Raw genomic sequence first — 26,034 nt, 5'->3', positions numbered from 1 at the left:
TTGTAATGATAGCTAAGGATTAAAATTAACATTTGGCTTAAAAATATATTAAAAGTTCTTTTCTGTTTTATCCATAATTTATTTTCCTGTGTTGAATTGATAGTCTTTTTGAAATCAGACTTTAAAAAGCGTACTACCTTCTTTTAAATAGTAAACTGAACATAGTTAAGCACCTGTGATGGCTCACCCGTTCAATGGGAGAAATTATAATCGGTGTCTCACATGAACCATCCAGCCCAAACTAGCTTTTATGTGTACTATTTTTTTTTTAAGAAATTAGCTTTTTCCTCACGCCTGTAATCCCAGCACTTTGCAAGGCTGAGGCAGGCGGATCACAAGGTCAGGAGATCGAGACCATCCCGGCCAACATGGTGAAATCCCGTCTCTGCTAAAAATACAAAAATTAGCTGGGCATGGTGGTACATGCCTGTAATCCCAGATACTTAGGAGGCTGAGGCAGGAGAATCACTTGAACCAGGGAGTCGGAGGTTGCAGTGAGCTGAGATCGTGCCTGGCAAGAGAGCATGACTCTGTCTGAAAAAAAAAAAAAAAAAAAAGAAAAGAAATTAGCTTTTACCTTGGGGTAAACTCCCAAAATATTAAAGCTTTGGAATCAAATAATATTCCATTTATTTGTTTTTTAATCATTTTGTAATATGAATTATTTTAGTATACTAATAAAAATAACAACATCCCAGAAATGTGAGTTTTCTTTAATTATTTTGATATCCCTCTTGTGGTTTGGATTGGCTCATCCCCTTACTTCCTATATTGTCCTTTCAGGTTCCTACAGTGTGGGATCTTGCAGCCAGCCTGCCCTCACTGCTAATGATTCGTTCTCCACGGTAAGAAGAAGTCTACCCTCTTTCATGTCATACCTCCTTATCTAAGTAACAGCATGTTTGTGTTTTGAACCAAATTGATTTCATATTTAAATATTTGTCTTCTTTAGATATTCATATTAATAGTAAGGCTATATTTTACTGAACTAATAGGCCTTGCTAAGTAAATCATACAACATAGAGCCTCACATAGGTAACCGTATGTCATTTCACACACACTCAGCTTTTAAATACACTAACCAGTTAAATAGATAACTTTAGTGCGGAGATTTTTCTTATTAATACGTAAAATTCTTTTGATTGTCTCTTAGACAATGGGAAGAGAAGAATAATATAATTAAGGGTGGAATTGTTCCTTTGGGCTATTTTTGGCGAGCAGTAACCTTCAAGTTCAAATCTGTGCAACCAGTGAGGAAAAAACAGAAGTAGCAAATAAATAAATAAAAAAATAATAGGTTTACTTGCTTTTGAAAGACTTAGAAAATGCTTTACCAGGCCAGGCACGGTGGCTCACGCTTGTAATCCCAGCACTTTGGGAGGCCGAGGCGGGCGGATCACAAGGTCAGGAGATCGAGACCATGGTGAAACCCCATCTCTACTAAAAATACAAAAAATTAGCCGGGCGCAGTGGCAGACGCCTGTAGTCCCAGCTACAAGGGAGGCTGAGGCAGGAGAATGGCGTGAACCCAGGAGGCGGAGCTTGCAGTGAGCCGAGATCGCGCCACTGCACTCCAGCCTGGTGGACAGAGTGAGACTCCGTCTCAAAAAAAAAAAAGAAAGAAAGAAAATGCTTTACCGAATGATTAAATGAGACAGCTTTAATCATTTAAGATTAGCACAGAGAAATCTAGGGCTGACTTAACAAAACTAATACATAGTTAAATTTCCATTCATGCTCTCTTTAAGTCTACTTATATGCCCATTTGTGTGGCTAACATCCCTTTTAGTGATTTTCCTCCTGGTATGTAATTACATTTCTGCAATGATCACAGCTGGATCTTCATTTCATGGAATTGTTTTATTCCACATGCATCCCATACAATATGTTCTGAACTTCAATATGGAATGGCTTACCATGTAAAATGCAGCACTGAGGGATTGCTCTTTTATTAATCTGAAAGTCTTATTATGTAAACATGAGCTGGCTTTAGTGTGGAAGGAGAAAAATAATTTCATGACCAGAATTCCAAAATTCTACACCTTTCATTTCATTATGTTGTCTCACACTTGTGACTTGGTCTAGCAAGCCATGAAAAGATAATTACAGCAGAACATTTTAAGGCAGTAATGATTGAGACACAAAAACAAAAATTTTTTGTTATTTGTATGTGTTGAAATTGAGCTACAGCAACACTCACTATTCATTCACTATGAAGACATTATTTGGAATGTCTTCAATTTCACATAGCAAAGCAACTGAATTTTCATGTATTTCTAGTAGTATTCACTCTGTATAGTGCTCTTCTTTTTAAATAATCAGCATGTTGCTGAAAGAAAGAAGAGTAGAGTTTTTATTAAATTAACATAAAACCCTAGAAACCAAGACTTTTGCTGCTCATGGCTGCTAGCATTTTTTTGTTAAAATCTTCCAGGAAGTCTCCCAGACAATACTCTGTCGTTGAATGCTAATATCTGTACTATTAATTTCTCATTGAGAATGGAGTTTCATAATCCAGTGAAGCTTTTTGATATTATATTACCATTATTTATTTTTAAAAATTCTATTGCATCTACCATGTATACTTTTTATCGTAATAGAATGAGTGAAACCTTTAGAATAAAGCACAACCTTTTATTTGTATAAAATTATTTTAATTTATTCCAAGCATTTATTTTTGCATTTTTTTCAAGTCATTTTCTTTTGATAGGGTATGCTCCATGAAGTGCTTCACAGTTGAACATTGCATTCAAAATTTACATTCTATTCAATAATTATTCTACTGTTACGAATTCATTGTCTTAAATTTATATGAGACTTAGACTAGATTTGAAAGTCTTTATACCTAATAGATTATCAGGTCACTAAATTAGAGACTATATCCATGTAATAGACCGTTGAACATGGCGTTCAAAATTTACATTCTATTCAATAATTATTCTATTGTTATGAATTCATTGTTTTTCTTAAATTTATATGAGACATAGACTAGATTTGAAAATCTTTATACCTAATAGATTATCAGGTCACTAAATTGGAGACTATATCCATGTAATAGACTCAGAAGTACTTGAAAAGTTGGTATTTTCTCTTTCCCTCAACTTCTAAGTTTTAATAGTCCTATTAAACTTTTTTTAAATTGTATGAAAAACAAGTCTTACAAAATTGCTTCAAAAAAGAGATGTCTTCAGTCGGATATTTTAAGAAGTACTACATAATAGAGTTCTCTTTTAGCAACTCAAAGTTTATATTAGCAAGGACTGTGAAAATTCCTGGAATAAAAATTTTGAGTTAATGTTGTTTCACCTAGTGTTTCCAGATATATTTAATGATGGGAAGCCCCATGCCCTATGCACATTGCATTGCGCTGATATTTCCTTCAAACAGTGATCTAAGGTGGAGAGACATAAAATGGATCTTGTACTAAGAAAGAAGCGGAGAGAGACAATGTGCAGTTCCCCCGATCCTGGAAGTTAGTAAAATACTATCTGATGATTTGCTTTGGTTTTATGCTTTAGGTTGATGGGGAAGAAATAAATGAAATCTCGTACCCCAAAGGAAAATGTTCTACTTATCAGATAAAGGGATCACCAAACTTGGCTCTGTCCAAAGGTAGTTTTCCAAATCAGTCATCTAATTACTCTAAATGCCCTAATAACTCAGGTAATTAAAAAAAATAGGTATCCTCTTTTCTTTGCTTTATGTATTACTGTAGCTTTAAAGGGAAAGATTATTGCTCAAATAAACAAAAGAACAATATACAAATGTCCCAGTATTCATTCTCGTCTCTGAGACTGATTTTTTTTAAGTGATTGAAAAGATAGCTGCTGTGTTCTACAGTGTTTCTTATATTTTATGAAGTAGCAATTCACAGGCTACCTAATAGTTTAGAAAAAATGTCTTGAGGATGTTTTGTCTGATCTATTATATCCTTAATCTTTATAACATAACTTTGTTTGTTTCATGAATTAATACATTGAGAGTCATTTAAGAAGATAAACATTAAATTATTAATGCCTTGTGAAAAACCATATCACCAACATTGATTTTGGTTTATTCTTTGTAATTTGCATTTGTGTGGTCTTTCATCATAGCAGCCAGGGTAGTTTTAGAACTAAAAATGACTGGATCACATTACTGTAAACTACTTTTCCAGTCATTGCTACTTTTAAAATTGGTTGCTTAAAATTTGAATGCACCTAGCAAATTCTATTTAACGCCTTGTCCCTTTCTCGTGTCAATATTTTTAAAGTAAAATCCCATGTAAATTATTATTTTTCAAGAATCCTATATACAAGAAGATGACATTTATGATGATCCCCAAGAAGCTGAAGTTATCCAGTCTCTGCTGGATGTTGTGGATGAGGAAGCCCAGAATCTTTTAAACCAAAATAATGCAGCAGGAAACTCCTGTGTTCCAGGTACATGAACCAGATGAATAAATAGGTATACTATGGAGTACAAGAACATCTCTAGGGAGCATTTTCTGAGTAAATATGTAATGCATTAGTTCTTCCTCTATTCCTCATTAGTGTGTATATTTCAGAAACAAAATAGAATTTATCTCCTTTTTTTTTATTTTCCATATATGTAAGTAGGTTACCTTATTAGTGAGATCTCCAATATAGCATGAATTTTACTTCTAGAAGTGTTAGTCCAAACATTTTCTCCCAGCCATTCTCATTTTAATTTTAGTAGATAATTGTAACAGGAAATCTTTTATACTGATATATACTTGATCATTTCTTCCTAACTTTTCTAGTTAAAACATTGAAACTATTTATGGATATTGGTTTGTACACTGCCTTCTTTTGCAGGCAAATGAAAACTTTTCTACCTCCTCAATAGTTTTATTAATTCATCTTGGCCTATATATTCCTCTCTCAGGTACATTAAAGATGAATGGGAAGTTATCAGCAGAGAGAACAGAAGATACAGACTGCGATGGTTCACCTTTACCTGAGTATCTTACTGAGGTAGCAGTAATACCTAAACAACCTAGGATATGTCAACTTGTTAGAATTATGGGTTTTAACCCAGAAGGTGAAATAATCAGAGATTATTTCCTGTTTTACTCAAAGATTAAATTTAGGAGGAAAACAGAGATTAATTTCATGTGTCACATTAAAGTCTCATCCTATCCTAGTGAAAGAATCATTACACAAATTTTCTCAAGTTAAAAAAAATAGAAAAAAATTGGTTTTCAAAAATGTAATGCTAAACTTTCTAAATTATTCTTTAAAACCTTAAAACTTAGGATCTTCTAGGACATTAGACTAAGGAAAAGCATGAAATAGTGGATAAATTATATTTAAGGTTCTTCAAACTCAGCATCACCCTATGTATACAAATCTGACCTTGCTTAATATTCTGGGATAGTTCTTCTCATTATCCTTCTTAATCTTCCTACTTCATATCTTCAAAATTATCAAAACTGTGCTGGTTTGAATGTTCTTACACTAGTTATCATGCATGGTTGTACTTACACACAATCTCATACATACATAACTGTTCATTAAATATTTACAAATAGTGTATATATATACACGGAAGCTTATGACTGATAAGTATGTATTTCTCAAGCTACAAAAATAATCATACAAATATTAGATATCTCAAAATGTGACATTCGCTAGTGGTTTTTCTTAAGATGCACTTTCATATAATCAGAATATTAATAATTATAGTAAAAATAGGCTCTTTAGAAAAGGTTTTCTGAACATTTTAAGTCATGACTTTATCACATTTTTATTAATATTTAATAGTAACATTAAAATGCCCCTTAAAATGTATGTTGTAATGTCTTAACTAAGAAAGTAAAAATCTTTAATTGCCATTTCAGAAATGTGATGTAGGCTGAGCGCATTGGCTCATGGCAGTAATCCCAGCACTTTTGAAAGGCCGAGGAGGGCAGATCACTTGAGGTCAGGAGTTCAAGACCAGCCTGGCCAACATGGTGAAACCCTGTCTTTGCCAAAAATATAAAAAATTAGCCAGATGTGGTGGTGCACGCCTGTAATCCCAGCCCCTCAGGAGTCTGAGGCAGGAGAACCACTTGAACCCAGGAAGCAGAGGTTGCAGTGAGCAGAGATCATGCCACTGCACTTCAGCCTGTGCAATAGATCAAGACTCAGTCCCCCAAAAAAAACAAAAAAAAAAAAATCATGTCACATGCTTTTTCTTTTAAAGAGTAAGGAAAGCTTGTTAACATAATATAGATTCTCATTTATACTGAGCTATGACTGTTTTATGGCAGAAAACTTCTTTCAAGTTATCTTTTTTTATTATTTTCATTATGAAAATATATTACATCCTTATTGTAAAAAAGTTTCCAACAGAATCTTCAAAACTGTAAGTCCCAGCCAGGTATGGTGACTCGTGCCTGTAACCTCAACACTCTGGGAGGCCGAGGTGGGCTGATCACCTGAGGTTGGGAGTTCAAGACCAGCCTGACCAACATGGAGAAACCCCGTCTCTACTAAAAATACAAAATTAGCTGGGCAAGGTGGTGCATGCCTGTAATCCCAGCTACTTGGGAGGCTGAGGCAGGAGAATCGCTTGAACCTGGGAGGCGGAGGTTGCAGTGAGCCAAAATCACGCCACTGCACTCCAGCCTGGGCAACAAGAGTGAGACTCTTGTCTCAAAAAAAAAAAAAAAAGCAGGTCCCTTTTTAAAAACATATTTATCTTATTCATCTGAGGTAGCTATTGTTAAAAATTTTGATTTCTACCTTTCTACTATGTATATCAAAACATAAATATTTGTATACATATATAATTTTTTAATATACATTTTATCACATGGTTCTGAATTTGGTTTTCACTTAAGAATTGATCATTACCCTCTTTCCATGTGAGATGTATAAATTTGCCTCATGCTTTTTAATGACTTCCTATTATTTTATTGTAAGGTTATACCATAATTTATTAAATTGGCCATCTGTTGATGAATTTTAGATTTCCTTTTTGTCAGTAAGAGAACACAAATTATTAGGAACTATATAATTGTCTTGCCACTGAAGTACAGATAGATCCTGCAAATACATGCATTGAGAATACATTTTGGGCTAGATATATTAAATTAGTACTTCCTGAATATATGGGACTTCTGCTTTAGAATCTGTTTTAAATAATGGTAAACAAAGCAAAGAAAGTGAGGGAACAAATTTAGGAAAGGAGTAACAGGGATCTTAGATTAAAACATTTAAAATTTTTATTTGTATCTAATTCTAGGAACATGTTTAAATCACTATGACAATTATATTCATAAGCAGACAAATTTAAAATTTGCAAATATGACTAATCTCCCCTAGCTGAAAGAAGACCGACTAGCATTCTGGAAAAGTTTTCTGTTTCATCTTATATTTCTAGAATATTACCTATATTTTAGAACTGGCTAGTTTTAAGAATTATTTAGAACCTCTGATAATAGTCTTTTATAAGTGCTTGAAATCACCCTAAACAAATTGTGTATTATTTACTGAATTGGTTCTAACAGTATATTCTGTAACTTTGAAAGTTTTATCATGTACCAAAAGTTAAGATGCTAACCATTGGTATTAAAAAGTATAGGAATATAGGAATATCTTCTTATAGAAGAAAGATTATACATGATAGCTATTTATACATTCATTGTGTTTCTCATTCAGTATTGTAATTGTCTGTACTCTTTAGTACCTCTTAGTGAAGTACTTTAGGTCAATGCCTATGTCTTATTTAAGAATGAAAGAATGAATGCTAATCATATACATTACTATAAATTATTGTCTACAGTTTCAAAACCATTTAGCTATTGAACTCATTTGACTAATTTTGCTGGAGATGATGGGGTAAGAAGAGGTGTTAGCATTTCTGTCCTATATTTGCTTGTCCACTCTGGTAGTCAACTTGAGAGAAGTACACATGTAAATAAGTAAATGTAATTTTTAAAAAGCTGCAGAAACATATTCTATTAAATGTTTATATGGAGTTCAGTGGGAGCTACAAAGAAGGGGGAAAATGGTCGGGGCTACACAGGAGTAGGTAGATAAAGTTATTAAAGCTTTCTAAAGAATTAGCATCTTAAAGGTGTTTGATAGTTAAGATAAGCTAGGAAAAAGCATTCCATACATACTGTGGAGCTGCTTAGCAGAGGAATGAAGGTATAGATGAGCCTGGAACATTCAGGACACTAAGTCATCGCAAGTAGGGTATCACAGGGTGTCTTGAAAGCTAAGCCTAAAAAGATAGGCAAGGTGTTAGTTCATGAAGTGACTTACATGCCATGCCAAGGAATTTGATCTTTCCACATCTCTTGTCACTGAAATGAATCAATATGCTTTCTAATTCTGGTTATTTTTTAATGGTTTTAATTTCTTCAAACATATTCTTCTTAGGTAGTGTTTTTAATTTCTTAAGCAAAAACAAGGCAAAAACTTTCAGTGACTCTCCGGCACCTGAGAATAATCCTGCTTGACTGTTGGATCTCAGAAGGACTGGCTTTATGGGCATTCAGCCAGTGCAATCACACAGAACCCTGTGCTTATACGAGCCTCCTACTTCGAATATGCTATAGTGCTGTACCATCCCAACTTGAAGTTCTTAATAAGTTTTTGACAAGAGATCTCTCACTTGCATGTGGCTCCTGGCACTGCAAATTATGTAGTTCATCCTAGATCCAGGAGATATCTCCTCTACTCTCAAGTTACTGGATCTGGATTCCTTGAGCACTAGGATTGTAAAATAACCTTCAAATGGGCTGACCACTCTTTTAAAAAATCTTAAATATATTCAGTGAGGCAGTACCACAGCTGCCTCCTCTTCCAAAGGTCCTTCAGTCCATACTGACAAGAAACTGAAGGCCAATCTTCTTAACCAACCCTCCCCCATACACAAGTGAACTTTACAAAAATAGTAGTAATTGATTAATACAGGTATCACTGTAGCTTATTTCTAATTGAGTTTTACCTCACCATTTTCATTTAATAATAGTATTATTAAAATTTTCATATTTATAACAGCATTTGACTCTTATAAAAGGCTTTGTACTTTCTAAAATCATTATACACATGCTATATTCTTAGACCAGGATTGTAATGGGAAATAAGAAATGCAAATGACTTTAGTTGGAAAAAAAATTTAATCCAGACTAAAATGAGCAGCTTCTCAAAACGGATGAGGTCTAGGAAGTTTCCTTTTAGTTGACAGTGGATTAAAACCTTTTTCCTTCTACTGTAGAAGTTCTACATTTATATCAACTAAATTGAAATTGTTATCAGGGTAATTTAATTATGGTACTTTTTAACTCTACAAAGTCTGTAACTGAAAGGTCATATTACAGGTGTCATTTTTATTAAATGGGTGTAATAAACTAGGTCTCAGACATAAGCATGTGTGGGCACACAGTGGTGAACAGACCGACCTGATTCCTGCCTTGGTAGAGCTTACTTAATGGAGAGGAAAGGAGGAAAAAATCAAACACACAAATAAATATGTAATTACAAGTTGCATTAAGGTCTGTGAAGTTTGTTTGTTGTTTTTAAGTGCCACACACACAAAAAAAAAAGAATAACCAAGGAAACCTGCTTTAGATTGGGTGGATAGAAAACATCTTCAGGAGGAGAAGACACCATCAGAAGGGCTTTGTGGTAAGAAGGGATGAGTGATTTTGAAGAACTAAAAGACCCATGAATTTGAAGCCTAGTGGGTAAAGGGGAGATTCTAAAAGTAGACAGGGGCCAGATAATTCAGGGTCTTCATGGGAATTTCCTATTTGTTAAGAAAATTTGTCCTCATAAAGGTTCAATCGTATAATTTACTAACCATTTAAGAATACAATTTGGGGGTGGTCGCTTCCAAAATGGCTGAATAGGAACAGCTGTGGTCTGCACCTCCTAGCAAGATCAATGCAGAAGATGGGTGATTTCTGCATTTCCAACGGAGGTATCTGGTTCATCTCAGTGGGACTCAATGGACAGTGGGTGCAGCCTATGGAGGGTGAGCTGAATCAGGGTGGGGCATCACCTCACCCAGGAAGCACAGGGGGTCAGGGGATTTCCCTTTCCTAGCCAAGGAAAGCTGTGACAGACTGTACCTGGAGAAACGGTACACCCCTAACCAAATACTGCACGTTTGCCACAGACCCAGCAACCAGCAGACCAGAAGATACCCTCCGATGTCTGGCTCAGCGGGTCCCATGCCCACGGAGCCTTGCTCACTGCTAGCACAGCCGTCTGAGATCAACCTGCAACACTACAGCTTGACCAGTGGGAGGCATCCACCATTGCTGAGGCTTGAGTAGCTCACAGTGTAAACAAAGCTGCTGGGAAGTTCAAATGGGACGGAGCCCACTGCAGCTCAGCAAGGCCTACTGCCTCTTCAGATTCCACCTCTGGGGGCAGGGCAGAGCAGAACAAAAGGCAGCAGACAGCTTCTCCAGACTTAAATGTCCCTGTCTGACAGCTCTGAAGAGAGCAGTGGTTCTCTCAGGATGCTATTCGAACTCTGAGAACAGACAGACTGCCTCCCCAAGCAGGTCCCTAATCCCCATGTAGCCTGACTGTGAGACACCTCCCAGTAGGGGTCGACAGACACCTCAAACAAGCAAGTGTCCCTCTGGGACAAAGCTTCCAGAGGAAGGATCAGGCAGCAATATTTGCTGTTCTGCAGCCTCTGCTGGTGATACTCAGGCAAACAGGGTCTGGAGTGGACCTCCAGCAAACTCCAACAGACCTGCAGCTGAGGGACCTGACTGAAGGAAAACTAGCAAACAGAAAGGAATAGCATCAACATCAACAAAAAGGTCATCCACTCCAAAACCCTATCTGTAGGTCACCAACATCTAAGACCAAAGGTAAAGAAAACCACAAAGATGGGGAGAAACCAGAGCAGAAGAGCGGAAAATTCCAAAAACCAGAGCACCTCTTCTCCTTCAAAGGATCGCAGCCCCTCGCCAGCAAGGGAACAAAACTCAACAGAGAATGAGTTTGACGAGTTGACAGAAACAGGCTTCAGAAGGTCGGTAATAACAAACTACTCCAAACTAAAGGAGCATGTTCTAACCCATCACAAGAAAGCTAAAAACTTTGAAAAAAGGTTAGACAGACGGCTGACTAGAATAAACTGTGTAGATAAGACCTTAAATGACCTGATGGAGCTGAAAACCATGGCACGAGAACTTCATGATGCATGCATGAGCTTCAGTAGCCAATTCAGTCAAGTAAAAGAAAGGATATCAGTGATTGAAGATCAAATTAATGAAATAAAGCAAGAAGATTAGAGAAAAAAGAGTGAAAAGAAACAAAAAAACAGTCATAGAAATATGAGACTATGTGAAAAGACCAAATCTATATTTGATTGGTGTACTGGAAAGGACGGGGAGAATGGAACCAAGTTGGAAAACACTCTGCAGGATATTACTCAGGAGAACTTCCCCAACCTAGCAAGGCAGGCCAACATTCAAATTCAGGAAATACAGAGAACACCACAAAGATACTCCTAGAGAAGAGCAACCCCAAGACACGTAATTGTCAGATTCACCAAGGTTGAAATGAAGGAAAAAATGTTAAAGCAGCCAGAGAGAAAGGTCAGGTTACCCACAAAGGGAAGCCCATCAGAATAACAATGGATGTCTCAGCAGAAAGCCTACAAGCCAGAAGAGAGTGGGGGCCAATATTCAACATTCTTAAAGAAAAGAATTTTCAACTCAGAATCTCATATCCAGCCAAACTACGCTTCATAAGTGAAGGAGAAATAAAATCCTTTACAGACAAGCAAATGCTGAGAGATTTTGTCACCACCAGGCCTGCCTTACAAGAGCTCCTAAAGGAAGCACTAAACATGGAAAGGAATAACTAGTACTAGCCACTGCAAAAACACCCCAAATGGTAAAGACTATCAACGCTATGAAGAAACTGCATCAATTAACAGGCAAAATAACCAGATAACATCATAATAACAGGATCATATTCACACATAACAATATTAACCTTAAATGTAAATGGACTAAATGCCCCAATTAAAGACACAGATTGGCAAATAGGATAAAGAGTCAAGACCCATCGGTGTGCTGTATTCAGGAGACCCATCACACATGCAGTGATGTGCATAACCTCAAAATAAAGGGATGGAGGAAGATCTACCAAGCAAATGGAAACCAAAAAAAAAAGCAGGGGTTGCAGTCCTAGTCTCTGATAAAACAGACTTTAAACCAACAAAGATCAAAAAAGACAAAGAAATCCATTACATAATGGTAAAGGGATCAATTCAACAAGAAGAGCTAAATATCCTAAATATATATACACCCAATACAGGAGCACCCAGATTCATAAAGCAAGTCTTTAGAGACCTACAAAGAAACTTATACTCCTATACAATAATAATGGGAGACTTTAACACCCCACTGTCAATATTAGACAGATCAACGAGACAGAAGGTTAACAAGGATATCCAGGAATTGAACTCAGCTCTGTACCAAGTGGACCTAATAGATATTTACAGAACTGTCTACTCCAAATCAACAGAATATACATTCTTCTCAGTACCACATCACACTTATTCTAAAATTGACCACATAATTGGAAGAAAAACACTACTCAGCAAATGTAAAAGAACAGAAATTATAACAAACTGTCTCTCAGACCACAGTGCAATCATATTAGAACTTAGGATTAATAAACTCACTCAAAGCCAAACAACTACATGGAAACTGAACAACCTGCTCCTGAATGACTACTGGGTACATAACGAAATGAAGGCAGAAATAAAGATGTTCTTTGAAACCAATAAGAACAAAGACACAATGTACCTGAATCTCTGGGGCACATATGAAGCAATGTGTAGAGGGAAATTTATAGCACTAAATGCCCACAAGAGAAAGCAGAAAAGATCTAAAATCGACACCCTAACATCACAATTAAAAGAACTAGAGAAGCAAGAGGAAACACATTCAAAAGCTAGCAGAAGGCAAGAAATAACTAAGATCAGAGCAGAACTAAAGGAGACAGAGACACAAAAAACCCTTCAAAAAATCAGTGAATCCAGGAGCTACTTTTTTGAAAAGATCAACAAAATACACCACTAGCAAGACTAATAAAGAGAAAAGAGAGAAGAATCAAATAGATGCAATAAAAAATGATAAAGGGGATATCACCACCGATCCCACAGAAATACAGACTGCCATCAGAGAATGCCATAAACACCTCTATGCAAATAAACTACAAAATCTAAAAGAAATGGATAAATTCTGGACACATACACCCCCCCAAGACTAAACCAAGAAGAAATTGAATCTCTGAATAGATCAATAACAGGCTCTGAAATTGAGGCAAAAATTTGCCTACCAACCAAAAAGAGTCCAGGACCAGATAGATTCATAGTCAAATTCTACCAGAGGTACAAAAGGGAGCTGGTACCATTCCTTCTGAAACTAATCCAATCAATAGAAAAAGAGGGAATCCTCTCTAACTCATTTTATGAGGCTAGCATCATCCTGATGCCAAAGCCTGGCAGAGACATAGCAAAGAGAATTTTAGGCCAGTATCCCTGGTGAACATTGATGCAAAAATCCTCAATAAAATACTGGCAAACCGAATCCAGCAGCACATCAAAAAGCTTATCCATCCCAATCAACTCAGCTTCATCCCTAGGATGTAAGGCTGGTTCATCATATACAAATCAGTAAACATAATCTATCGCATAAACAGAACCATTGACAAAAACCACACGATTATCTCAATAGATGCAGAAAAGGCCTTTGACAAAATTCAACAGCCCTTCATACTAAAAACTCTCAATAAACTAGGTATTGATGGAATATCTCAAAATAATAACAGCTATTTATGACAGATTCACAGCCAATATCATACTGAATGGGCAAAAACTGGAAGCATTCCCTTTGAAAACCGGCACAAGACAAGGATGCCCTCTCTCACCACTCCTATTCAATACAGTATTGGAAGTTCTGGCAAGGGAAATCAGGTGAGAGAAAGAAATAAAGGGTGTTCAGTTACGAAAAGAGGAAGTCAAAATGCCTCTGTTTGCAGATGACATGATTGTATATTTAGAAAACCCCATTGTCTCAGCCCAAAATCTCCTTAAACTGATAAGCAACTTCAGCAAACTCTCAGGATACAAAATCAATGTGCAAAAATCACTAGCATTCCTGTACACCAATAGTAGACAGAGAGCCAAATCATGCATGAACTCCCATTCACAATTACTACAAAGAGAATAAAATACCTAGGAATCCAACTTACAACGGATTGAAGGAACTCTTCAAGCCAAACTACAAACCACTGCTCAACGAAATAAAAGAGGACACAAACAAATGGAAGAACATTCCATGCTCATGGATAGGAAGAATCAATATCGTGAAAATGGCTATACTGCCCAAGGTAATATATTGATTCAATGCTATCTCCATCAAGCTACCACTGACTTTCTTCACAGAATTGGAAAAAACTAAAGTTCATATGAAACCCAAAAAGAGCCCACATAGCAAAGACAATCCTAAGCAAAAAGAACAAAACAGGAGGCATCACACTACCTGACTTCAAACTATACTACAAGGCTACAGTAACCAAAACAGCATGGTACTGGTACCAAAACAGATATATAGACCAATGGAACAGAACTGAGGCCTTAGAAATAATACCACACATCTGCAACCATCTGATCTTTGACAAACCTGACAAAAACAATCAATGGGGAAAGGATTCCCTATTTAATAAATGGAGCTGGGAAAACTGGATAGCCATATGTAGAAAGCTGAAACTGGATTCCTTCCTTACACCATATACAAAAATTAACTCAAGATGGATTACAGACTTAAATGTAAGACCTAACACCATAAAAACCCTAGAAGAAAACCTAGGCAATACCATTCAGGACATAGCCATGGGCAAAGACTTCGTGACTAAAACAACAAAAGCCATGGCAACAAAAGCCAAGACAAATGGGATCTAATTAAACTAAAGAGCTTCTGCACAGCGAAAGAAACTATCATTAGAGTGAACAGGTTTTGCAATCTACCCATCTGACAAAGGACTAGTATCCAGAATCTACAAACAACTTAAATAAATTTACAAGGAAAAAACAATCCCATCAAAAAGTGGGCAAAGGATATGAACAGACACTTCTCAAAAGAAGACATTTATGCAGCCAACAGACATGTGAAAAAATTCTTATTGTCACTAGTCATCAGAGAAATGCAAATCAAAACCACAATGAGATACCATCTCATGCCAGTTAGAATGGTGATCATTCATGTCACCTGCAAATAGAGATAGTTTTACTTCTTCCTTTCCAGTCCATATGCCTTTTATTTCTTTTTCTTGATTGCTATGACTAGGACCTGTCATACAGTCTTAAATAGAAGTGATGAGAGAAACATCCTTTTCTTGTTCCTGATTTTAGGAGAAAAATGCCTTTAGTTACGTTAAATATGTTGGGTGTGGGTTTTTTTAAGACAGCCTTTATCAGATCGAGTAAGTGCCCTTCTTTTTTTAATTTGAGACAGAGTCTGGCTCTGTCACCCAGGTTGGAGTGCAGTGACATGATCTTGTCTCACTGCACCTCTGCCCCAGGAATTCAAATTATTTTCCTGCCTCAACCTCCTGAATAGCTGGGATTACAGGTGTGCACCACGACACCTGGCTAATTTTTTTAATTTTTTAGTAGAGAAAGTATTTCACCTTGTTGGCCAGGCTGGTCTCAAACTCCTGACCTCAGGTGATCTGCCCACCCTGGCCTCCCAAAGTGCTGGGATAACAGGCATGAGCCACCACACTCAGCCTGAAGTTCCCTTCTGTTCCTAGTTTATTGAATGTTTTCTTATCATGAAAGGTATTAAATTTTGTCAAATGCTTTTCCTGCATTAATTGAGATTACCATGGTTTTTCATCCTTTGTCCTATTGATATGATGTATTATATTAATTTATTTTCATATATTAAGCCAACTATGCATTCCTGGAATAAATCTCACTTGGTTATAGTGTCTTATTCTTTTTGTATGTTGCTTGATTTGTGTTACTAGTACTTTGTTGAGGAGTTTTCCATATATATTCCATTTTTATTTCAATAAAGAAATTAGTCTGTAAAAAAAAAAAATGGTGATCATTAAAAAGTCAGGGAACAGCAGAAGCTGGAGAGGATGTGGAGAAATAGGAACACTTTTACACTGTTGGTGGGAGTGTAAAGTAGTTCAACCTTTGTGGAAGACAATGTGGTGATTCCTCAAGGATCTAGAACTAGAAATACTCTTTGACCCAGCGATCCCATTACTGGGTATATACCCAAAGAATTATAAATCATGCTACCATAAAGACATATGCACACGTATGTTTTTTGCATCACTGTTCAATGTAGCAAAGACTTGGAACCAACCCAAATGTCCATCAATGATAGACTGAATAAAGGAAATGTGGCACATACACACCATGGAATACTATGCAGCCTTAAAACAGGATGAGTTCATGTCCTTTGCAGGGACATGGATGAAGCTAGGAACCATCATTCTAAGCAAACTATCACAAGGACAGAAAACCAACCACCACGTGTTCTCACTCATAGGTGGGAGTTGAACAATGAGAACACATGGACACAGGGTGGGGAACGTCACACACCAGGGCCTGTCACGGGTGTGGGGGGTTGGGGAAGGGATAGCATTAGGAGAAATACCTAATGTAAATGAGAGTTAATGGGTACAGCAAACCAACAAGGCACATGTATACCTATGTAACAAACCTGCATGGTATGCACATGTACCCCAGAACTGGAAGTATAACAAAAAAAGGATACAATTTGGCATCTCTTTCTAATTGTAGCAAACTGCTCCTGCTGCAGTATTTGGATCTTTGAAACATGCCATACTCGGTTAAAGTATGAGTTGATTAATCTTTAATGATAAAGGGGCAATATATTATAATTTAACATATTTGAAACTACTAAGATTTTCTCAAATCTTTTTTCAGATTTTAAAATTGAAGTAGTAGAAAAGCATATACCAAATGTGCATATCTAAATAATCATTAATTCACACTTTCATCTTTTTTCCTCTTTACCTCTTTCCTATTAATATTTTTAATATAAGAAATGAAGGCCAGGCTGGCTGCAATGGCTGACACCTGTAATCCCAACACTTTGGGAGGCTGAGGCAGGAGAGTGACTCAAGGCTAGGAGTTTAAGACTAGCCTGGGCAATGTAGTGAGATCCCATCTCTACAGAAAAAAAAATTTTTTTTTAATTAACCGGGCATGGTGGCGTGCACCTGTAGTCCATAGTACTCAGGAGGCTGAGGGAGAGGATTGCTTGAGCCCAAGAGTTTGAGTTTACAATGAGTCATGATTGTACCACTGGACTCCAGCCCAGGCAATAGACTCCATCTCTTTAAAAAAAATGAAAAGCCAAGATGAGTGTGAAGATAACTAAGTGGGAACAGCAAAGACTGTTGGGCCACTGATGTCTCAGCCACTATTTGGAGTGTATTAATTGAATGTCATATGTGTCTTTGTAATATAAAGATGAACAATAACAGTAAATATAGGAAATAACAGGAAAAAAATAGTATGAGATTGATTTTTTTTTGTTACAATGGGCTGATTTGATTCTTACTTATTTTTATTGTAGCCCACCAAAATGAATGGCTGTGAAGAATATTGTGAAGAAAAAGTAAAAAGTGAAAGGTAAGAAAATGATTTTCAAAGTATCCATAATGCTTCTATCTGTCTGTCTGTCTGTCTGTCTGTCTATAAATGCTCTGAGTAAAATAAGCATTGTTGAGTAAATTATGAAACTATGGTTGAATATTAAGAATGTTTTAAATTTTTCAGGCCAGGTGCAGTGGCTCATGCCTGTAATCCCAGTGCTTTGGGAGGCTGAGGCAGGCGGATCACTTGAGGTCAGGAGTTCAAGACTAGCCTGGCCAACATGGTGAAACCCCATCTCTACTAAAAAGACAAAACCCCAGGCATGGTGTCTCATGCCTGTAATCCCAGAACTTTGGGAGGCTGAGATGGGCGGATCACTTGAGGCCAGGAGTTGGAGACCAGTCTGGCCAACATGGTGAAACCCCATCTCTACTAAAAATATAAAAATTAGCTGGGTGTGGTGACACGTGCCTGTAATCCCAGCTACTCAGGAGGCTAAGGCAGGAGAATTACTGGAACCCGGGAGGTGGATGTTACAGTGAGCCGAGATCACGCCACTGCACTCCAGCCTGGGCAGCAGAGTGAGACACTGTCTCAAAAAAAAAAAAAAAAAAAAAAGTTTTAAAATTTTTGTTACTAGGAGATTCTAGTGACATGTGAAAATGTGTTTATTATACCATTGCTTCAAAAAAGCGATATTCTCTTAACCATGGGAAAAAATGAATGAAAGAGTGACCTAATGGAAATGTGCCAACAATCATGATAGTGACTGTCTTCTCATGTTGGGTTATGGGTCATTTATTTTTCAGTTTCTCTATTTTTCTATACTTTAAAAATTTGTAAATTTTTAATGAGAATATGAAACAAAAAAAGTAGGAAAGTTTTTTCAAACCCACAAAAATATGTTTTAAACAATTTCTAATTATAAAATAAGGTCTTTTTTAACCAAAAGATATGTGAGGGAAAGGTTTTATATATATGAGGGGACTTCAGAAAGTTCATGAAAAATAGAGTTAAAAGATAAAAATGTAAAATATAAACTTTATTAACATAAGCTCCATCAAGTTTAGCACACTTTTGTAGGTGACGATACCAGCCATTTAGTTCATACCTAAAAAACAGAAGGTCCTGCCAATTTAACCATATCAATGCAGTCTTTTTTACATTATTAACTGAAGAAAAATGCATGCCCTTTACAGATATTTTGAGATTGAGGAACAAAAAGTCAGAAGGAGCCAAATAAGGACTCTAAGATGGATTCCTAGTAATTTCCCACTGAAGCTCACAAAATTGCCTTGTTTGATGAGAGGAATGAGCAGGAGCATTGTCACACAAGAGGAGAACTCTCTAGTGAAGCTTTCCCAGACATTTCATGGATATAGACCTTTTTAACCCAGCAAAATAAGTGTTGTCACCCACAGTGAGTTAGAACAGGGGGAAACATCTGTCATAAAAGCAGCATAATTGCTGCCCTGTTGACATTTTGGGAGCATTAGTCCATGTCCTGGTGTATACTAATGTCATCAGATGAAAGTACTCTGCTTTGTTCCCCTGAATATCAGAAAGTTCAAAATGTATTCAGGCTTTTACATAATCCTTTTTCACCTCACTTTAGCACTAAACACCGTTCTCCTACCTGGTTTCTCTTTCCTAGCCATCCACCTTACCAAAGAGGGCATCTGTTTCGCACTCCCAAAATATTGAGAACTTGTACTGGGTTTCATTACATTAGGTGAGTGCCCAGGTACAGGAGTGTCCTTCTGGCCTCCTGTTGTAGCAAAAGGCTATACCCATCAATAGAGACTTCTTTAAATAAATTAAGATACATTGATATTTTACAATAGTGGGCAGCTGCTGAAAAGAAGGAGAAAGAGCTATATGCCGATACAATTGTAATCACTCATCCATGTTGAAGGATAGAAATAAAACCGCCACCTTCTACATCCTCAAATGGACTCCTTCAGTCTGAAGTTCAAAGACTTGGGATCTGTCCAAGGATAAATTTTAAAACTGTATTAAACCATTCTACATCTCAGTTGTTTACATCTACCAATAAATTTTAAGAATTGTGAATTTGGTTTTCTTAATCAGACATTCTATTTTAAAATACTGTAATAATTGTAGAGAAAATCATTCAGGGCTGTAGTGTTTAATTTGAGTACAAAAATGAAGAAAATGTTACAAATATGTTTTGTTTTCATAGCTTAATTCAGAAGTCACAAGAAAAGAAGACTGATGATGATGAAATAACATGGGGAAGTGATGAGTTGCCAACAGAGAGAACAAACCATGAAGATTCTGATAAAGGCAAGAATTGTAATGACAGTTTTTTCCTCAAAAATAATGAATTGGGAAAATAAGTTGTTTTTAAGTGATGATTTTCAGACTATATGGATTTGCTACTTTACCATATGTATACATTATTTGCTCTTTTTTGGAAACAGAAACTGAGAGTGCAGTGGCACGATCTTGGCTCACTGCAACCTCCACCTCCCCTGTTCAAGCAATTCTCCTGCCTCAGCCTCCTGAGTAGCTGGGATTACAGGCGGGCATTCAAAGGGAATGCTTCCAGTTTTTGCCCATTCAGTATGATATTGGCTGTGGGTTTGTCATAAATAGCTCTTATTATTTTGAGATACGTTCCATCAATACCGAATTTATTGAGAGTTTTTAGCATGAAGGGCTGTTGAATTTTGTCAAAGGCCTTTTCTGCATCCATTGAGATAATCATGTGGTTTTTGTCTTTGGTTCTGTTTATTTGCTGGATTACATTTATTGCCAGACTTTGGTATCAGGATGATGCTAGCCTCATAAAATGAGTTAGAGAGGATTCCCTCTTTTTTTATTGATTGGAATAGTTTCAGAAGGAATGGTACCAACTCCTCCTTTTACCTCTGGTAGAATTTGGCTATGAATCATCTGGTCCTGGACTTTTTTTGGTTGGTAGACTATTAATTATTGCCTCAATTTCAGAGCCTGCTATTGGTCTATTCAGGGATTCAACTTCTTCCTGGTTTAGTCTTGTGAGAGTGTAAGTGTCCAGGAAATTATCCATTTCTTCTAGGTTTTCTAGTTTATTTGCGTAGAGGTGTTTATAGTATTCTCTGATGGTAGTCTGTATTTCTGTGGTGTCGGTGGGAATATCCCCTTTATCATTTTTTGTTGCATCTATTTGATTCTTCTCTCTTCTTTATTAGTCTTGCTAGTGGTCTATCAATTTTGTTGATCTTTTCAGAAAACCAGCTCCTGGATTCATTGATTTTCTGGAGGGTTTTTTGTGTCTCTATCTCCTTCAGTTCTCCTCTGGTCTTAGTTATTTCTTGCCTTCTGCTAGCTTTTGAATGTGTTTGCTCTTGCTTCTCTAGTTCTTTTATTTGTGATGGTAGGGTGTCAATTTTAGATCTTTCCTGCTTTCTCTTGTGGGCATTTAGTGCTATAAATTTCCCTCTACACATTGCTTCATATGTGCCCCAGAGATTCAGGTACATTGTGTCTTTGTTCTCATTGGTTTCAAAGAACATCTTTATTTCTGCCTTCATTTCGTTATGTACCCAGTAGTCATTCAGGAGCAGGTTGTTCAGTTTCCATGTAGTTGTTTGGCTTTGAGTGAGTTTATTAATCCTAAGTTCTAATATGATTGCACTGTGGTCTGAGAGACAGTTTGTTATAATTTCTGTTCTTTTACGTTTGCTGAGGAGTGCTTTACTTCCAACTGTGTGGTCAATTTTGGAATAAGTGCAATGTGCTGCTGAGAAGAATGTATGTTCTGTTGATTTGGGGTGGAGAGTTCTGTATATGTTTATTAGGTCTGCTTGGTGCAGAATTGAGTTCAATTAGTGGATATCCTTGTTATCTTTCTGTCTCATTGATCTGTCTAATGTTGACAGTGGGGTGTTAAAGTCTCCCATTATTATTGTATGGGAGTCTAAATCTCTTTGTAAGTCTCTAAGGACTTGCTTTATGAATCTGGGTGCTCCTGTATTGGGTGCATATATATTTAGGATAGTTAGCTCTTCCTATTGAATTGATCCCTTTACCATTATGTAATGGCCTTCTTTGTCTCTTTTGATCTTTGATGGTTTAAAATCTGTTTTATCAGAGACTAGGATTGCAACCTCTCCTTTTTTTGTTGTTTTCCATTTGCTTGGTAGATCTTCCTCCATCCCTTTATTTTGAGCCTATATGTCTCTCTGCATGTGAGATGGGTCTCCTGAATACAGCATACTGATGGGTCTTGACTCTTTATCCAATTTGCCAGTCTGTGTCTTTTAATTGGACCATTTAGTCCATTTACATTTAAGGTTAATATTGTTATGTGTGAACTTGATCCTGTCATTATGATATTAGCTGGTTATTTTGCTCACTAGTTGATGCAGTTTCTTCCTAGCATTGATGGACTTTACATTTTGACATGTTTTTGCAATGGCTGGTACCTGTTGTTCCTTTCCATGTTTAGTGCTTCCTTCAAGATCTCTTGTAGGGCAGCCTGGTGGTGACAAAATCTCTAAGCATTTGCTTATCTGTAAAGAATTTTATTTCTCCTTCACTTATGAAACTTAGTTTGGCTGGATATGAAATTCTGGGTTAAAAATTATTTTCTTTAGAATGTTGAATATTGGCCCCCACTCTCTTCTGACTTGGAGAGTTTCTGCCGAGAGATCTGCTGTTAGTCTGATGGGCTTTCCTTTATGTGTAACCTGACCTTTCTCTCTGGCTGCCCTTAACATTTTTTCCTTCATTTCAACCTTGGTGAATCTGACAATTATGTGTCTTGGAGTTGCTCTTCTGGAGGAGTATCTTTGTGGCATTCTCTGTATTTCCTGAATTTGAATGTTGGCCTGCCTTACTAGGTTGGGGAAGTTCTCCTGGATGATATCCTGCAGTGTTTTCCAACTTGGTTCCATTTTCCCCCTCACTTTTAGGCACACCAATCAGACGTAGATTTGATCTTTTCACATAATCCCATACTTTTTGGAGGCTTCGTTCATTTCTTTTTACTCTTTTTTCTCCATGCTTCTCTTTTCACTTCATTTCATTCATTTGATCTTCAATCGCTAATACTCTTTCTTCCAGTTGATCGAGTCGGTTACTGAAGCTTGTGCATTTGTCACGTAGTTTTCATGTTATGCTTTTATCTCTATCAGTTCTTTTAAGGTCTTCTCTGCATTGATTATTCTAGTTATCCATTCATCCATTCTTTTTTCAAGGTTTTTAGTTTCTTTGCACTGGTTATGTAGTTCCTCCTTTAGGTCTAAGAAGTTTGATCGACTGAAGCCTTCTTCTCTCAACTCATCAAAGTCATTCTCCTTCCAGCTTTGTTCCATTGCTGGCGATGAGCTACGTTCTTTTGGAGGGGGAGATGTGCTCTGATTTTTTGAATTTCCAGCTTTTCTGCACTGCTTTTTCCCCATCTTTTGGTTTTATCTGCCTTTGGTCTTTGATGATGGTGATGTACTGATGGGGATTTGATGTGGGTGTCCTTTATGTTTGTTAGTTTTCCTTCTAACAGTCAGGACCCTCAGCTGTAGGTCTGTTGGAGTTTGCTTGAGATCCACTCCAGACCCTGTTTGCCTGGGTATCAGCAGTGGAGGCTGCAGAAGATAGAATGTTGCTGAACAACGAGTGTTGCTGTCTGATTCTTGCTCTGGAAGCTTCATCTCAGGGGTGTACCCCGCTGTGTGAGGTGTGAGGTGTAGGTCTGCACCTAGTAGGGGATGTCTCCCAGTTAGGCTACTTAGGCTACTTAGGGGTCAGGGACCCACTTGTGCAGGCATTCTGTCCATTCTCAGATCTCAACCTCCAATGCTGGGAGATCCACTGCTCTCTTCAAAGCTATCAGACAGGGGCATTTACCTCTGCCGAGGTTTCTGCTGCTTTTTGTTTAGCTATGCCCTGTCCCCAGAGGAGGAGTCTACAGACGCAGGCAGGCCTCCTTGAGCTGCGGTGGGCTCCACCCAGTTCGAGCTTCTGGACAGCTTTGTTTACCTACATAAGCCTCAGCAATGGCGGGTGCCCCTCCCGCAACCTCCCTGCCGCCTTGCAGTTAGATCTCCAACTGCTGTGCTAGCAATGAGGGAGGCTCCGTGGGTGTGGGACCCTCTAGGCCAGGTGTGGGATATAATCTCCTGGTGTGCCATTTACCAAGACCCTTGGTAAAGTGCAGTATTAGGGTGGGAGTTACCCGATTTTCCAGGTGTTGTGTGTCTCAGTTTCCCTTGGCTAGGAAAAGGGATTCCCTTTCCCCTTGTGCTTCCCAGGTGAGGCGATGCCTCACCCTGCTTCAGCTCTTGCTGGTCGGGCTGCACCAGCTGACCAGCACTGACTGTCCAGCACTCCCCAGTGAGATGAACCCGGTACCTCAGTTGAAAATGCAGACATCTGGCGGGGCGCGGTGGCTCAAGCCTGTAATCCCAGCACTTTGGGAGGCCGAGACGGGCGGATCACGAGGTCAGGAGATCGAGACCATCCTGGCTAACATGGTGAAACCCCATCTCTACTAAAAAATACAAAAAACTAGCCGGGCGATGTGGTGGGCGCCTGTAGTCCCAGCTACCGGGAAGGCTGAGGCAGGAGAATGGCGTAAACCCAGGAGGCGGAGCTTGCAGTGAGCTTAGATCCGGCCACTGCACTCCAGCCTGAGCGACAGAGCCAGACTCTGTCTCAAAAAAAAAAAGAAAAAAGAAAATGCAGAAATCACCCGTCTTCTGTGTCACTCAGGCTGGGAGCTGGAGGCTGGAGCTGTTCCTATTCGGCCATCTTGGGCATGCCCCCTCAGTTTGACCATGTATACATACTGTAAGTGGAAATATGAAGTGGTAATTTGCCATTCTGGAAGGAGAAGTCAAGGGGCACCTTTTTTTTTTTTTTTTTTTTTGAGACAGAATCTTGCTCTGTCACCCAGGCTGGTGAATACAGTGGCGCAATCTTGGCTCACTGCAACCTCTATCTCCTGAATTCAAGCAATTCTCCTGCCTCAGCCTCCCGAGTAGCTGGGATTACAGGTGCGTGCCACCATGCCTGGCTATTTTTTTCTCTTTTTAGTAGAGATGGGGTCTCACCATGTTGGCCAGGCTGGTCTGTAACTCCTGACCTCAGGTAATCCACCCACCTGGCCTCCCAAAGTGCTGGGATTACAGGCATGAGCCACCGTACCTGGCCAATAATTATTATTATCCTAGAATCCCAACCTTATCTTTTATGATCGGGAATCCATTGGTCTGTTTCACTATTACTGCCTTTGCATGTTATTACTGAGCCAATAGAGAAATGAAATTCTATCCAGTGTTTCATTCCTCTTATTTCGTATCAGGAAGTGTTACTATAATGAAAGAACATGGTTTTGTCATTCAAAGCAAAGTCTTAGTTTTTTTTAAAGAAATTAACAGCTTAGGCTGGGTGTGCTGGCCCACGCCTATAACCCTAGCACTTTGGAAGGCCGAAGCAGGCTGATCACCTGAGGTTGGGAGTTCGACCAGCCTGACCAACAGGCAAAACCCCGTCTCTTCTAAAAATACAAAAATTAGCTGGTCATGGTGGCGGGCACCCAGCTACTCAGGAGGCTGAGACAGGAGAATCGCTTGAACCCAGGAGGCAGAGGTTGCAATGAGCCAAGATTGTGTCACTGCACTCCAGCCTGGGCGATAGAGCAAGAGGTTGTCTCAAAAAAAAAAAAGAAAAGAAAAAAAAAGAAAGAATGAATGATATTAACAGTTTAATTAACACTTTCCTGACTTGGCTAGACTGTTGGTATGTGTACAACATGCATGTCCAGCACTGTAGCCCTTGCTCATCCACCCAGCCTTTAAGTTCCTGTTGCATTGACATGCAGTTCTGTAAGAGTTGTTATTTCATATGAGTAAATTTTGTATTCCCAGCCAAACTCTGCCCCAGCTAAATGTTAACCTTTTTGAGGTGTCTTTAGTTTTGTATCCCTCACCGTGCCAGCATCATTGTTGCCTGTATCTTAGCTGCATCATGAAAATGCTTTAGTCAGCTGATTGACATAATTAAAGCTACACTTGTGTAGTCTATAGCAAGAAGTTTCCCCTCGCTTTTTCTAGGATTAACGGTTGCCTTCAATTATAAATAATTTCCATATAGCAGGTACTAAATCAGACCCATAGCTCTTCTATGATAGTTGACTCAGCTCCCAAAGAACTCAAGGGAATTCTTTATTTGCATGGAGAAAGCTATCAAACACCAGGGATAACTGGCCCTGCGTGCCAAGGATGGATGGTGAAGAGATAAATCAGTGTTCCTAGAGTAATCTCCCATAGTAAGGAATTTCTGAAGTGTCTCTCTTACTTTCCCCATGTTCTTAGAAGTTAATTTAAATGAAAAGTAGTAATAGAACTAAATTTGGTAATTTTTTGTAATGAGTTCCTGGGGTTTTTTGGGTGGGGAGGGAGC

General features: G+C 38.0%; 1 protein-coding gene across 4 annotated transcripts in view; it reads left to right on the top strand.

Moving 5' to 3' along the window:
* Window positions 1-26,034, top strand: part of PTPN13 (protein tyrosine phosphatase non-receptor type 13) — a 222,244-nt gene that overhangs the window by 181,997 nt on the left and 14,213 nt on the right. For all 4 annotated transcript variants that reach the window (XM_023198105.2, XM_023198108.3, XM_023198107.3 and 1 more), the window contains 6 exons: window positions 784-845; window positions 3,519-3,612; window positions 4,284-4,421; window positions 4,888-4,976; window positions 17,606-17,661; window positions 19,829-19,932. In XM_023198105.2, the coding sequence (XP_023053873.2) occupies window positions 784-845; window positions 3,519-3,612; window positions 4,284-4,421; window positions 4,888-4,976; window positions 17,606-17,661; window positions 19,829-19,932 (543 nt within the window). The remainder of the gene's footprint in view (window positions 1-783; window positions 846-3,518; window positions 3,613-4,283; window positions 4,422-4,887; window positions 4,977-17,605; window positions 17,662-19,828; window positions 19,933-26,034) is intronic.

This window comes from Piliocolobus tephrosceles, chromosome 3 (genome assembly GCF_002776525.5).
Source record: "Piliocolobus tephrosceles isolate RC106 chromosome 3, ASM277652v3, whole genome shotgun sequence".
NCBI classification, from domain to species: domain Eukaryota; kingdom Metazoa; phylum Chordata; class Mammalia; order Primates; family Cercopithecidae; genus Piliocolobus; species Piliocolobus tephrosceles.
The sequence above is the reverse complement of the archived record's forward strand: the minus strand, read 5'-3'. Positions and strand labels throughout refer to the sequence as shown.